The sequence below is a fragment of the Mus musculus genome, chromosome 14 (assembly GCF_000001635.26).
Source record: "Mus musculus strain C57BL/6J chromosome 14, GRCm38.p6 C57BL/6J".
NCBI classification, from domain to species: domain Eukaryota; kingdom Metazoa; phylum Chordata; class Mammalia; order Rodentia; family Muridae; genus Mus; species Mus musculus.
Window position 1 is genome coordinate 21,733,089 of NC_000080.6, and position 15,797 is coordinate 21,748,885.

At 48.7% G+C, this 15,797-nt stretch overlaps 1 protein-coding gene across 7 annotated transcripts; it reads right to left on the reverse strand.

Annotated features, from left to right (window-relative positions):
- Positions 1-306: 306 nt before the first annotated feature.
- On the reverse strand, positions 307-15,563 carry Dusp13 (dual specificity phosphatase 13). Of its 7 annotated transcripts, NM_001007268.1 has the most exons (8): positions 15,358-15,534; positions 14,333-14,550; positions 13,222-13,429; positions 11,660-11,854; positions 10,347-10,441; positions 7,016-7,189; positions 1,808-2,028; positions 307-763 (listed from the first exon to the last, which is right to left on the reverse strand). In NM_001007268.1, exons 1-3 carry the CDS (start codon positions 15,504-15,506, stop codon positions 13,230-13,232), a joined length of 567 nt encoding a protein of 188 aa, NP_001007269.1. In that variant the 5' UTR covers positions 15,507-15,534; the 3' UTR covers positions 307-763; positions 1,808-2,028; positions 7,016-7,189; positions 10,347-10,441; positions 11,660-11,854; positions 13,222-13,229. The 7 variants fall into 7 exon arrangements, with proteins under 7 accessions (NP_001007269.1, NP_038877.2, NP_001361006.1 ...); NM_013849.3 differs by lacking the exons at positions 10,347-10,441; positions 11,660-11,854; positions 13,222-13,429; positions 14,333-14,550; positions 15,358-15,534 and adding an exon at positions 9,574-9,791; NM_001374077.1 differs by lacking the exons at positions 10,347-10,441; positions 11,660-11,854; positions 13,222-13,429; positions 14,333-14,550; positions 15,358-15,534 and adding an exon at positions 8,340-8,410.
- Between the last annotated feature and the right edge of the window lie 234 nt (positions 15,564-15,797).

Sequence of the window (15,797 nt, forward strand, 5' to 3'; positions counted from 1 at the left end):
GAGAGGATATGACACTTGGAACTTTAAAAAAACAAAACAAACAAACAAAAACAGACAACCTCAGCCTTGGGTGAGGGTGTGACAAACACAAGATGAGGAATTAGTTGCCTGGTCCGCAGCCCTGCACCAAACCTTCTTTTGAACCCAGAACATTATTTCTAACTGATCCCCACCTACTCACTGTCCTCAGTTGGCCTCGCTCTGTCGGCAGGCTCCCTCCTCCTCCAGGCTACTGAGTCAGAGCTGGCAAGCCATCCTGAGGCTTGTGGCCTTCGTGAGAATAAAGTCACTGTCATACAAACCAGCTTTATTATGATGAACCTTTTATTATAGAGACAGTCTGAAATTTCTTCTGTATAAAGAGTTTCTGTACTGTGTCAGGGGACTCCACTTGCTGAGGGGTGCCACCCAGCCCACCCTGCCTCTGCCTCAGCGGAGCCCTGACTTGCTGGTGCCATCTCAGGATCTCTGGAAACAGCAGAGGCTACCATTCCCAGGGCCAGGTAGGTCAGGTTAGGCCACGCTGGATGGAGGGGTCAGGGCCTCAGGTGCTCCCTAATTCAGAGTCTTCCTGTTTCCCGCCTCAGCCTGTTGTCCAGAACCTGGAGCTGTCGGAGGAAGCCTGAGTTGGGACAGATATCTCGGTGGGCCTGCACCGTCTGGATGGCATCTACCAGTGTCATGTTCTCGAAGATCATGAGGAAGGCCAAGACAATTGTGGCAGAGCGACTCACCCCCATAGCGCAGTGGACCAGCACTCGGCCTGTAGGAAGACCCAAGCTAGCGTTGGCCACTTGTACCCATCTCACCTTTGGGAAGAAGGGACATCTCTGGTCATCCCTTCCATCCACCTATCTCAACACTGGAAAACTGATACTGTCTTCACTGTCAGATAGGGCAATGGAAGCTCAAGGTCACACGACAACTTAGTATAAGGGTAAAGTGAGCAGCTGGACCCCTTCTCTGCTCCAGAGGGGCTTTCTCTGATAGCCATTGCAACTCTAGGTGAGGGTCACCAAACTTCTGAAACCCCTTGGATTTACATCACAGGGAATATCCTCTTTCTTTCCCCTGGGTCCTGCTTGCTCCCTCTTGCCCATAAAGCCTTTCACTTATGTCTCCTCTCCGGGGTGCTTACCCAAGAGTCTTTGCAAGGTCTTGTGATTTCTGCATAGTGTCTGGCTTCTTTCTAAAGGGTATGGTTATCCCAGTGATCACAGTGGATGGTGTGAGCATGTGGTGTGTGTGTGTGTGTGTGTGTGTGTGTGTGTGTGTGTGTGGTGGTGGTGGTGGTGGTGGTGTGGTGGTACACATGAGAGTACAGGTGTGCATGCGTGTGTGCACATGCATATATGAAGGCCAGAAGTCAGCTCTGGGTGTTTCTCCTCAGGCTCTGTCCACTTTTCATTTTTTGAGCTGGGGTCTCTCACTGGCCTGGACATACTGTGAGTCACTGCCCTGACAGTGAGCCTCAGATTCCCTATTTGCATCAGTTTCAGTCACTCATTACTATGCCTGCCTTTTCCATGTGGGTTCCAGGGATTGAACCCAGATCCTCATGCCTGCACATGCCATCCTCATGCCTAACTGAGCCATCTCGCCAACCCCCATGCTGAATCTTAGTTATATCTGAAATCACTGGTTTCCATAATGTACCAATCATTGACTGGTAATAGCCATCTGGTCCTTAAAGTGGGAGGGCCTCTGATGGAGTTGGTGCCGTGGGCTCCCTACCCATCAAGACTCCTGGAGAAATAGTTCCTCATCCCGCCCTGACCCCAACCCAACCCCTTCCGCAGCAGCTTACTTCGGGGAATATTGAGGGCATCTCTGATGTAACGAGCAACAGGCAGAAAGTGGACGCTGAGGTCAAAGAAGGGGTTGTCATCAGCCTCAATGCCATAGTACTCCAGAGGTGTTCCACGGTAGAACTTGGCACCTGTGTCCACCTGGAACTTGCCCGCAGCCACATTCACAACATGGGTAATGCCCAGCTGGATTAGACGACCCTTGTCTCTGGCAGCATACCTGAGGGAAGGGCACGTGGCAAGTTAGGGTAGTGTGTGTGGGGGGGTGGATCTCACTGCATTGGAACTTACCCCTCACCCTCTGTTCTCCTGCAAGTGTCAAGACGAAACAGTGAACTGCCCTGGTGATAAAAGCGATCCTCCAGAGCAGTGCTTCTCAGCCTTCCAGACACCACGACCCTTTAATACAGTTCCTCATATTATGGTGACCCTCCCCAACCATAGAATTATTTTCACTGCGACTTCATAACTGTAATTTTTCTACTGCTGTGAACTGCAATGTGAATGTTTTTGGAGATTGAGGTTTGTCAAACGGGTCGTGATCCACAGTTGGAGAGCCACTGCTCTGAACCTCCCCCCCCCTGGTGGGGGGGGGGACTTCCTGGATAGAAGTTTAGCTACATGCATCAAAAACCTTAGAAAAGCGTCTATGCTTTATATAAACACTTTTTTCTAGGAACAGATTAAAGGGAAGAATTTTAAATGTGCTGACAGACATTATATAAGCCAAATTTAATAATATTGAAAACCAAAATATTAGAGAAAGAAACATTTTTCTTTTTTTCTTTTTTGGTTTGTTTGGTTGTTTGTTTTTGAGACAGGGTTTCTCTGTGTAGCTCTGGCTGTCCTGGAGCTCACTCTGTAGACCAGGCTGGCCTTGAACTCAGAAATCTACCTGCTTCTGCCTCCCAAGTGCTGGGAATAAAGGCATGCACCACCACTGCCTGGCAGAAAAAAACATTTTTTGACAGAAAAAAACCCTTAAGTATAGTACAGTAATCCTTTTTTATCTATGGTTTTACTTTTTACAGTTTCATTTACTCCCAACTATGACTTCAATTAAAAAAAAAAATCTAAGTTCTATAGGTAAACTAATAGAATTTAAATTTTGTACTGTCCTGCTATGATGTACCCAAGGCTGTCTTAGCTAGCAGTAATAATCAACTTTACAGGTCTATGTAGATGAAACCTTAACTGAGAAGTTGCTACCACTGGGCTGGCTATGGACATGTTTCCGGGGTATTTTTTAGTTGACGTAGGAGGATGCAGCCCAGGGTGGTTAGTGTCATTCCTAGCAGGTGGGCCTGCACTGTATGAGAACAGTAGCTACGCAAGCCGGCGGAGGCAAGTTAGGAGGGTGCATTCCCTCATGGTTCCTGCTTCAAGCTCCTGCCTTGGCTTCTCCTGATGATCAACTCTAACTGTAATCCAATAAAATCTTCCACCCAAGTTGGTTTTGTTGTCGATGTTTTTCACAGTGACAGAAAGCACACTAGAACAAGGACAAGCCTTTTGGCCAGTGGATACACACACCATATGCTACTTTACCTGTTAATTACTGGCTATCGCAGTTATGAGACTAACATGGTATCACGGGAAGGCCTGTGTTCAATTAGCCCTCACTTAATATAGTAATTACTCCATTTTGTTATTATTAGTGTTACTTAATCTAACTTACAAATTAAACTTTTCAAAGGTATACATTAGTAGGGGAAGCCGCAGCATATATTATGAGCTTTTGGCACCGGTTTCAGTTTGATATCCACAGGGGAACACGGAACAAACCCCTCAGGCAAAACAAGTTCCTGTGCATCTAAATTATGAAATGCCACAAATCACTACAATGTGGTAAATGCAGGTAAACAGGGGAGGATGTTTATGTTTTATCGAGAACCTGTGAAGATACAGGATATAAAACAGAATGTTATAGGACTTTTTAAATATGTAGTGTGATTAATTTTAAAAGCTTTCTATATAAAGCACGTCTCAAAAGCAGTATTGCAAAGCGATGGCAGTTTTACCAAAAATAGCATTGTGAAAAAGCACACGTGCACTTTTTAAAAGTCTACAAGGATTTTTATCTCTGTGAAAAAAGAGAACTACTGTTAGCTAGATATTAATCTATGCTTTAATTTAATTCTGATTAAGTTCATTCATGTATATAGATGGGTGTTTTGTCTGCGTGTATATCTGCACACCAGAAGATGGCTTTGGACCCCATGGGAGCAGTTATAGATGGTTGTGAGTGGCTATGTGAGTGCTGGGAATTGAACTTTGGACCTCTGGAGGAGCAGCCAGGGCTCTCAGTTGTTGAGCCATCTCCCTAGCCCAATGAATTTTAAATACAAAGAAAAAAATTAGTTTTTTCTATATATTTAGTCTATATTTTCTTTAAAAAATTAGAATATGTTTATGTTCAGTGGTATTTTGTTTGCATGTATGTCTGTGTAAGTGTACAGGATCCTCTAGAATTGGAGTTACAGACAGTTGTGAGCTGCTGTGTGGGTGCTGGGAATGGAATCCAGGTCCTCTGAAAGAACAGCCAGTGCTCTAAATCTCCGAGCCATCTCTCCTGCCCCTATCAGAGAAACCTTGGAAACTTTATATATTTTCCCAGCATACCTGTACTAACCACTCCTAGGATCGTGATAGTAGTTAAAAATGGGATCCGTGCTAATGGACTATTCATGATACCATCACACAGTAGATTATACAATACTAAAATTGAGCTGCAGCTACATAGTACATTGTGTTGCACAATTTTAAGCAACTGATGCTGTCCACGAAGTACACACAGATAGGCTATTTGCCACACAAGTGTGGAGACCTGAGCTCAGATTCTTAGCATCCACATAAACACCAGATGCAGTAGTGAGCACCTGTAATCTGCCACTGCTCCTGCAATGAGATTGGTGGCAGAGACAGGAACATTCCCGGTAGCTGATGGGCCATCTAGTCTGGCATGTCCAGCTGTGGACAGTGAGGCAGCGGATGTGCTCCGTGCCCGCCACACGTGCCCTGTGGCACATATTCACCTGTGTTCACACACAAAAACATATGCGTTTATTTTACACACACAAAGAAAAAGTTTTGGTTTTGGTTTTGTTTTGAGGCAGGATCTCATGGAGCATGTGCTGGCCTAGAACTCCCAATGCAGCTGCGGACACCACGCCCAGATCCGCCTTTGACAGCTGTGTACCATCATCCTCAGTCCTTATGCCATGCTGGGGACTGAACACGTGGATCTGTGCTTGCTAGGCAAATGCTTTACAAGCTTAGCCACATCCCCAGCCCCAAAAGATTTTTTAAAAAAAATCTATCTATCTATCTATCTATCTATCTATCTATCTATCTATCTATCTATCTATCTATCTATCTATCATCTATCTATCTATCTATCTATCATCTATCTATCTATCTATCTATCATCTATCTATCTATCTATCTATCTATCTAGATATCTAATGTGAGTACACTGTAGCTGTCTTCAGACACACCAGAAAAGGGCATCTAATCTCATTACAGATAGTTGTGAGCCACCATGTGGTGGCTGGGATTTGAACTCAGGACCTTTGGAAGAGCCCTTACTCGCTGAGCCATCTCGACAGCTGGCACCCAGTGCTCTTAACCACTGAGCCATCTTTCCAGGGTCCAAAATATTTTTTTAAATGTATGTGTATATGTGTCCACCATGTGCATGCAGGAGCCTGTGGAAGCCAGAAGGCATCAGATTCCCTGGAACTGCAGTTGCAGGCAGTTGTGAGCTGCCGTGCAGGTGCTGGGACCCAAACCCAGACCCTTTGCGAGAGCAGTCAGTGCTCTTAACTGCTGAGCCATTGCCTTAACCACAAGGTAAATTTTAAATATTTTTTGCTCTAACTTTAGAAGGCTGGCAAAAGGCATATCTGAAGTATTTAAGGCAAAACTAGAAAGAAAAATAAATGCTGCTTTTGAATTGGGTGCAAATGGTGGTCATATCAAATGAAATAGCACAGACCCAGAACATAGCATGCATTTGCTAATCTGAGTAGCTCCTAGGTTTTATATAGCTATATAGCTACATAAAATCACATATGTACTACATACATATGACACTAAAGCTGAAGCAAGATTATCTGGTGGAAGGAACCAAACTAGTGAGTGAGAAAGAGAAAAAAGGAGGGCATGTGGGGGGGTGGGGGTGGGCACAGCAGTACACGACTTGAATTCTAGCTCTGCAGGCAGAGGAAGGTGGGTCTCTGTAAGGTCAAGGCTAACCTAGTCTTCCTAGACAATTACAAGTTAGCTGCAGTGAGACCCAGTCTCAAATTTAAAAGAAATTGGGGGGGGGGGCGCTGGAGAGATGGCTCAGCATTTAAGAGCACTGACTGCTCTTCCAAAGGTCCTGAGTTCAAAGCCCAGCAACCACATGGTGGCTCACAACCATCTGTAATGAGATCTGATGCCCTCTTCTGAGGTGTCTGAAGACAGCTACAGTGTACTTACATATAATAAACAAATAAATCTTAAAAAAAAAAGAAAGAAAGAAAATGGGGGAGAGAATAGGGAGGTGAATAAGATCAAATACACAGTAAAGCTTGAAAAATCTGCTAAACCCATCCCAATATACAATGAATATACACCAATAGAAATGAGAGATGCATGGTAGCATACACTTAGAAGGCAGAAGCAGGAGGATCTTTATGAGTTTGAGGCCAGCCTATTCTACCTAGTGAGTTCCAGGACATCCAGTGGGACTGAGTCAATGAGGACGATGATGGTTTCAGGTAGGCTAGGTTCACAGCTCAATTTGCAGAGCGCCTGCCTAGTACGTGCAAAGCCCTGGGTGTGATCACCAGCATAAAACAGGCATGGTGGCAATGCACACTTGTAAAACCAGCTCTTTGGAGGTGAAGGCTGGAGGATCAGAAACTCAAGGTATCCTCAGCTACATAGGGAATTCGAGCCAACCAGGGGTACAAAAGAAAAGAAGAGAAGAGAGAGAGCTTTGTCTCTTGAAGTGTGGTTTATCCACTAAAACAGGTCACTTCTAGGATACAAGGAATTCTCTATTCCATGGCCTGAAAGATGAAACTGTATGTTTCCAAACAAACATGAGAAAGGCAAATGCAGGCAGCGGTGAGAAGCACTGTGGGCCATCTGGAGGAGGCTTATCCTGGTACTCCCACCCATCAGCCACCCTAAACCCCTACATGGGTCTTACTTACGCATCTCCCAAGAAAAGGTTGGGCCAGACCTCATTGATGTGGGTCAGTGTGGCAGTCCGACGGACCCACAGCAATCGCTGCAGAGAGGCCAGTGTGGGTGGCTGGTAGGGGGACACCTGGACTGCCCCATGAATCTTTGGCCTCCGAAGTTCCTGCTTCTGTAGCGAGTCCATTCTGGGAACAGAGTAAACAGGACAGTAGCTGGAACAGGCTCCCCAAGCGTGGGTCCAGTGGACAGGGAGACCTGTGTTGCAGTACCAGGAGCCAGTGGGATGCTGTGGGGGCCAGCCTCAGCTATGCTGAATGAGGCTATTACCCGGCTCAGCTGGCCTGGAACCTAGAACCTTTTCCCTGGGAACAAGGAGAACTAGAACTCTCTTGTCAATTCCATGGCGCTAAGCGTACCTTTCCTGAGGCAACGGATGTTAGAAATGTTGGTCTTAGGGACCGTGGGGAATCTCTGTAGGGCTAATCTGTGCAGACCGTACCCCTTTAGTCACTGGAAACCCCAGCTGGCGGAGGCTCTTGGAGAGGACCTAGGATGTCCCTCCAAAGCCAGGCAGCTCATCTGTAGCTCCCACCCTGGCTGTTTCTAAGGCTGATGCTAGAGGAGGTCAAAGCACTGTCCAGGGTTACAGTCCAGCCACAAGTGGGCATTAGTCAGCTTGTTCACACCAAGTGAGCTGGTGTCGCTCATAAGCAGGCTGTATCCCTTGTGCTGTGTTCCATGTTTCACACTGACACCAATGACAAATGACAAATGGCTAAAGACTACCCTGAGCTTGATATCCAGTGTGTGCCTTCAGTTCATTCCCCAAGCCTTCCAGTTGCCAGAGGGTGGTCACCAACTGATGTGTCTCCTCTAGGGAGCTGTCAGGGATGAGCTACACATCCACTTACAGGCCCCGGGCTTTTTTCCTCCTTACCCTTGTGGTTCAGGCCAGTACACCTGTACAGGCCTCACCCGGAAGGAGTGGGTTATGTCTGGAGTCATCTGGCTTAGTCCATCTGGGCCCTTGCAGAGCTGAGGTGTCAGAGGCACCAGAACCTGAGCCTGGTACCTTAGAGGGAAGGGGAACCTACCTTGGTCAACTACCCCTGGTCCCCTCAAAGAGTAACTCGAGTAGGTACAGACTGGGTAGAATGCCTTTTCCCTCTGGCAGGCACTGCCAAAACCAGAAAAAGAGATGGGCACCCAGGAGGCCACTGGCTTGGCCACACTCACCCAGCCAGTGGATGATGAGCTGGGTGGAAGAGAGGGCCGGCCTTTCTCCCTCATCCCCCTCTGTGACCTCTCTGGCAGGCTGAGTGGCCTGCCACCTACCTAGGGCATGGTCTGGGGCCAGGAATGGGGGACTAGGTGCAGGGGCAGGCTGAGTGGAACAGTCCTAAAGCAGGTTCCATCCAGAACACAAATGCTGTTATGCGCCTAGAATTCCAGGTCCATGCATGTGAGCCAATGGGGATGTGGGGCAAGATGAAGACAGACCTGAGCTGCGGGGACAGGAGCAGTGGCCTAACATCTCTCCCTGGTGTCTCTGCTATTGAAAACACTTGTCCTGAAGATGGGGACCACCTGAAGAGATGCCTAGGGAACAGACTCCCCTTAAAATTTGACAAGGATATATCCTGGGACCTAGGCAAGTTTTCATTCCTATCTGGGCCTTAGTTTCTTTTCTCTGCTCTCTGGTATTCTGCTGGCTGCAAGAGAAGGGAATGACGCTATATGAAGTAACACCAGGGAAAGGAATATTAGGGTGGAGGATCTCTGAATCCAGGGAAGTCCAATAGCCACTCTGGCCTGAGGCCACCAGCTAGACTCCTCCAGCTATGAGTGGAACTAGACAGGGATTTCGGGAAACCGTAGGCCCCTCACAGGCCTGCTCAATTTGGCATGGGGTAAGTCTGCCCTCTAGTGGCCAGTGGCTGCTAGGCAGCCCAACTGTGTCCCAGGAGCTCGGTGGTGGGGATTAGGGGATGTCCTTAACTTCCCTGGTCTAACTCAGACCTGTAGGAAAGATTTTTCTTAGACTTAGGGTTTCCTGGTCAGGTCCTACTTAGGGCTATATGTAGCCCAGCTATCTGCTCTGGTCCACTGAGGGTTCCTTTCACCTATCAGAGCCAGGCCCAGCAGCTCACTCAGTGAGCCATTCCTTAAGCTTTAGGCACCCCCCCCAAAAGAAAGCCCAGGGATTCTGCTACCCCCTGGTGTAGGGAGGGCCCAGCTATGTCAGAAGGAGCCATGGCTGAATGTCTTGTAGGATCAGGCCCCTGTTCACATTCATGATAGTCCTCCCGTGGCTCTCTAGTGCTACCTGGCTTCTACTTCCCTGAAACTTCAGCAGAGAAGTTGCTTCTGTCAACAGTGGCTTTCTTGCCCACACTGCCTCTGTATACAGAGCTACACATACTTACCTTTTGTTGGCACTAGTAGCATCTCTAGCTTGCTCTCTGTTGTCTGTCTTTCAGTTTGTCCCAGGATAGCCTTCTAGAATACCACCCTGCATACCTCGGGCCTTGCTCAGCAGCCTGGGACGTGGCAGCTGTTTGCCACCTACCTCTTTAGCTGTAACCTCAGAACACATTTCTCCTGGTCTCCTCTGCTGTTCCCTCTCTGTCTCCCCTCTTCTCTTAGGGAGCACAGACCAAGTGGGGCTAGCGTTCTCACAGAAGGACATCGAGGTGTCTGGGAAAGAGACTTTGGCAGGTAAATGCCAAGGGCAGACTGCAGTGGTCTCTGCCCAGCCTGCATCCCTGGAGGGAGACAGACCTGTGTGGGAGTCTGTGAGCCTGAGTCTTCACCAGGAGCTGCTGGGAGACTCTCATGACATCATAAGTGAGATGCACCTCCCAGAGGCCCTGCATCAGGGCAGGTGCCACATAAATGAGGCATCACGTTATGGACATTGCTCCAATCAGTCTCATCCTTTCGGGGCTCAGCCAAGACCTATAGAGGGTAGATTGCTATGGCCTGTGGAGTTTTCACCTGGATCTCTGTGTTTCGTAATTATATTCCCAGCTTGAGGAAGTACGTTACAGACCAGACAGAGCCCAGGACTCGTGTCTTCACGCTGAGTCCACCCTGTTCTCTCACGAAGCAGGCAGTATCAACATCCCCACTTTCCAGATGAGAAAAATCAAGCCTCAGAGAGATAAAAGCAGTTTGCCCAAGGTCACACGGTGGCGAGAGGCAGGGTTCTGTGCCTCTACCTCTGACCCATTTGGAGTCCCCCAACCCAGTCCTCACAGTTGCCCACACAAGCAGGCATAGATGCCCTGGGCCCCAGTACCCAGTATTCTCAGGGGTCTCTGCTTAGGGTCGTTCACCCACCTGTGGGGAGATCCTGACCGGGCTGTAGTCTTCTCCGACCCACAGCTTGTGCCGCTGGATTCTAGCCGCCTGGCTCCGCACACCTGATGCTGTTTCTATTTTTTTATTTGAGTTTAATTATAAAGCATGCTGTCGTCTCCCTTTTGCCTTTCCTTGCCACTCCCAACTTGTCCATTGGTCCCATGGCCTGGTCAGCCCTAGGCTCAGCCAGGTACTTCCTCCTTAAACCCAGGCTGTGCAACTGTACCCAGCAACCCCATGGCTGAGGCCCAAACCTATCCTCACCCTTTCTCCTTGTACATGTATCCTTAATGTTCAGGATACAGGAAGCTCAGAGGGTTGCCTGCGGTGTGTGGGATGAGTGTATTTGGGTAGCTGGGTGGGGAAAAGGAAAAGCAAGCAAACCACCTTAAAAATTCCCCTTAGAGCCTGAATGGTGGCGTACACCTTTAATCTCATCACTCAGGAGGCAGAGGCAGGGGCAGAGACAGGCAGACCTCTGAGTTCAAGGCCAGCCTGGTCTACATAGTGAGTTCTAGGCCAGCCAGATGTTTTAGACAGTCACAGTAAGACTTTGTCTAAAACACAATACAACAAAACAGAAAACCACCTCTCTAGGACTGGGTGGTGGTGTTCAATGGTAGTGCACTTATCTAGTGTGGTTGAGACCCTGAGTACCATTCCAGCTTGCCCCAAATACCTCCCAACCCCCAAATCCCTTGGCTTTCAGAGGTTACTCAAAACTAGGGCAGAGATAAAGAGCTGATGGGATCTATGCTGGAAGACACAGATGAGACTATGTCAAAGCACATACTAGAAGGACATCAGAGCATAGGTCTAGGAGCCTCTATTTCAGGGTGAGAAGTGCAAGCTCACCATCTGGCAGGTTCCGGTCAGGCACAGACAGACAGACAGACAGACAGAGCATAGACAGACACAGCTGTCAAGGGACTATGGAGCAGGTCTGTGCACTCAGTGGCTTTTATCCAGGAGCAGCTCTCCCTCCACTGCCCTCTGTCTCTCCCTCAAAGACAGGTGCCCCAGGGGTCTGCCTAGTGAGAGGCCACTGGATTTGAGATTAAAAAGTATCCTTTTTAATCCAGATGCTCTAATCATATACCCATACAATAATGCTCTCTAGCACTACCAGATACACACACACACACACCCTCAGCCTTATGTCCACTGAACTCCTTGAGCCTCAGGGAGAGCCGGGGAGAACACTGAGAACCATTCTCCCTGACCCTATCAGAGGACTTGGGGACCCTGTCACAAGAGCCTCAAAGACTAGTTGACAGACAGCCCACTCCCACCTGTGGAAACTGAAGACAGTGGCTGAGAGGGCACGTGGAATGCTGGAGGAGGCTGTTGGAGTGGCGGGTTCGACGGTGAGCGCCACGCTGGGCCCTTTTCATCTTCTGGGCGTCCACTTGGGCTAAGGCTGCCATCAGGGCCAGGGCAAGAGTAGCAAACTGGCAGAGCCTGGCGGCAGAGCGGAAGGACTGGCTCTGGAGGAGAGAGAACCTTCACACTACAGGCAGGTAAATGAAGGCCTAGGCTGGCTGGCACTTTAGGACAGGAGCAAGGGCTGTTACCTAACCCTGTATCTGTCACCTCTCCGTTCTCTGCCAGGCTGAATGGGTACACGTACAAGGAGAAACTGTGAGGGTTGGCTTGCTATCCCTGGCTTATGGAGAGAGATAACCCCACTTCACAGCCCCCTCACTTCAGGGCCTCAGCCATGGGGTTGCTGGGTACAGTTGCACAGCCTGTGTACTGCAAATCTCTGAGGGCCCTCATGACACGGACGATTCTGTGGATATCATGACAAATTGTGCAATGTTGCAGCCCTGCTCAACCCACTTCCCCCAAAGCAGCTGTCTGATGGGCAAGACACTGAGGTCAGAAGTCAGGGTGTCTGATATCCCAGGCTAAGGGAGCAGCATGACAGGGCATGCTGTAAAATCTGCTGCTCTGTCACGTGTCTCATTCCTGTCTGGGGGCGGGGGAGAGCAGGCTGTGAATGTGCCATCTACATGGGGAACACATCCTTGGTCACTAACACCAGCACATTTCATAGGAAGTGTGCGACAATGCAGCCTGGTTCTGTGCTCTCTGGGAATTTGGTAAGTCCTATAGGCTCTCAGGAGATACTGGGCAGCACTCAAAAGCAAGTATACATATACATATACATATACATATACATATACATATACACACTATATATATAATTATATATCATATATCACATATAATATATATATCAACATATACATACCATCTATCTATCTATCTAGTATATGGTATACATGATATATTAGATATCATATATAGTATATCATATACATACATATATATATATATATATAAAATGTGCATATATCACATAAGACTTCCACTAACTTTTCCTTCCTCGTCTTTCTCTTTTATCCACCCTACCCCCACATCTGTGTGTGTGTATGTCTTTGCCTTATACCATGTTTGAAATAGGTTATCTTGTTTTTTTGTCTTCCATTTCATATGTCAGGTCCACTAACTCCCAGGGACTCTTCTGTGTCTCCCTCTCATCCCACTACAGGTCCAGCTGTATTCGAGCTTGGAGATTCAGACTCAGGCTCCCATACTTGTGTGGCAAGCGCCGTATCTGCTGAGCTCTTCTATCTCTCTCGATTCTCTGGAGATCTAATGAATCCAGGTGGGAAGCTTGCCTGCCTGGCTCGGGTGAAATCTTGGATGGACAAGGGGAGACCAGCACCTTGCTACTTCAGGCACACACAGCCCTGCTAATCAGTTTCATCTCAGGTCCCCTGTCCAGGCCCTCAACTGACATCTTGCTCCCAACCACACTCAGCTTTGCTTCCTTGACCTGCCTTACCTGGCTCCTTAGCTCTGACCTGCACCCCGAAGTTGCTGGTCCAGCTGGCAGAGCTGTCGGAGGAAGCCACGATTGGGGAAGATCCATCGGCGCTCCCTCACAGTGATTATGGCCTGCTGCAAGGACAGCTGCTGGTGGAGCATGAGGTAAGCCAGGACCAGTGTGGCAGATCGGCTCACACCCACCACGCAGTGCACCAGCACCTTAGCTGAGGAAGACACTCAGATGAAGGACTCCTCTCTACTAGCCAGCCCACCCAAGGTCCATTCCCGAACCTGTGTTGGGTGTATCATGGTGTATCATGCCTGGGGCAAGTTCCTCAATCTCTTATGGGCCTCAGTGTCCTGATCTTTCAAATGGGTACTCACATCTGTTTTGCTAAAGTCTTCAGTCCAAACCCTCAGCATGACTTACAGAACCCTTTGAGACCTAGCCATTCATCGTCCTGCACCTTACCTCAGCCAGAGCCTACCTCAGCCCTCAGCCCTAGGAACACAGGCTGACTTGCAGTTCCTTGGCATTGCCATGACCTCTGACCCTTCCCCCTGATCTTGGCCTGACTAGCCTTTACTCATCCAGCCAGTCTCATCTCAGACATGGCTTCCTCTACCAGCTCTCCCCACTACTGAGGGTGTCACTGGAATCACAAAGCCATTGGCCCTTTCTGCGTGTGTCCCAAGGAAATTGTTGTGGAGGGAAATCCCCAACACCACGGTCCTCTGGCTTGAGTGTTTGTGGAGCTCTTCATGTCTGCTCTCTCATAGCAGTAACATTCAGAATACATCACTGTTTGATTAGCAAGCCCTACAAGAGTAGATGCCCTGGCTTAGTCAAGGCTGGCTTCTTAGAACTGAGTTCTTTCCTTGACATGGGGTGAATAATGACCAGGTGACAGATGAATGGATGAAGGAAAAAAAAAAACTGTCAAAGTGCTTTGGCTATTACAAAGCAACGTGAGCCTTACCAAATTCCTCATCATAAAAACATCAGAGGAAACAGAAACCCAGAGAAAGACACACTGGCTTGTCCAGGGTCACAGAGCCAAGGGGCACGGCTGTTTCCCAAGACAAGGGCTCCAGCCTCTCCAGACCTATTGCATCTTGGGTCCTACCTCCAGGTACGGTGAGGGCTCGGTGGATGAAGTCAGCTGCTGAGGAGAAGTAGGGGCTGATATTGAAATCAGGGAGGTCGTGGGCTGGGATCCCCAGGTAGCACACACTGCTGCCGTAGAAGTCAGGACCCCCCTGACAGTAGAGTCCTCCGTGGGCGGCATTCAGCACATGGGTGATCCCCAACTTCCACAGCTCAAATCGGTTATTTGCCGTGGCCCTGAGAAGGGCAGAAAGGGGGCTGGATTTGGGCTGAGTCTCTGGGTCCTGAAGGAGGCTTGTTTGACTCTGCTTTGGGAAGGGTGAAACCATAAGGGTAAAGGCGGAGCTAGAAACCATCATTACTGAGCGGAGTCTGCAAAGCTCTCCGTCCCAGCCTCAGGGAGTTCTGTTGGTATAGTTGGTGCTGCAAGGGACATTTTTGACCTCTTTTGTTGTCTCAGGCAGCCTGCCCCCAGCAAAGGAAAGAAGGAAGAGATTGCTTCAGTCCTGAGAACTAGCTGCCCCTCCCTTCGTGCCTCGTGTCCTACTACTCATAAATATCATCTAGATCACTTAGTCACCACGTCTACCAATCTACAAATATTTAGCAGTGACACCTTTTCTGAGTCATCCTAAGTCAGGCTTCACCACCCATTCAGTGTCCACTGGTGGCAAGCTGGGACCAGAAAGTATGATCTATGTCTACACCATTTTATATTCCAAACGTTGTTGGTTTACAGACTGTCTGGTTAGTTGTCTTAAGATGTGCCTGAAGACCCCAGCCAGGAAGTCTCTCAGACCCGCCCCCGACACCCCTCCAAAAAAAAAAAAAACCAAAAACCAAAAACCAAAAACGCTCGGGCTCCCCCTAGTGTTAGAAACTCGTCACCAAATCGCTCCTGGAACTTAGGAGTCAGGAGAAAATTCCTGGCCTGGGGCAGGTTAGAAGCAACTAGTTCTGTTGCTCTAGCCACCTCCTCAGGTAAAGATTTCAAGGATTGCCACGTCTTGCCCGACTCCTACAACCCTGTCAGCAGCCACTCACGCATCTCCGATGAAAAGGTTGGGCCAGACTTCATCCACTCTACTACAAGAGGCTCTCCCGGCCCTCAGGAGCTCCTCTAGCTGCAGGATACTGGGGCAAGGTGTGGCTTCTTTTTCTTCCCCAGGTTTTGGGATGGAGGCATCAGCCATGGGCCAGCCTGCCTACCCCTCTGCCTGCGGTCAGGTCTGCTCTCCTGTGCTATTTCTCCTTGCCAGAGATTGGCATTGACAGGTGGGACAAAGTGACTCAGCAAGTCCCAAGGGCCTCTGAACGCTGCAAGACCTATTTCCCTTGAGCTGACTCCCATCCCTAAAGTCTCCGAGAACATGGAGTTGGACTCCTACAAGTCACGATCTCTCTCCACCTCTGTCAGTTCCTTCTGTAAAGTTAAGGGTTTGCCTGTCCTGGGGAGTTGTTGCAAGGGTTAAACTAAAGGTTCA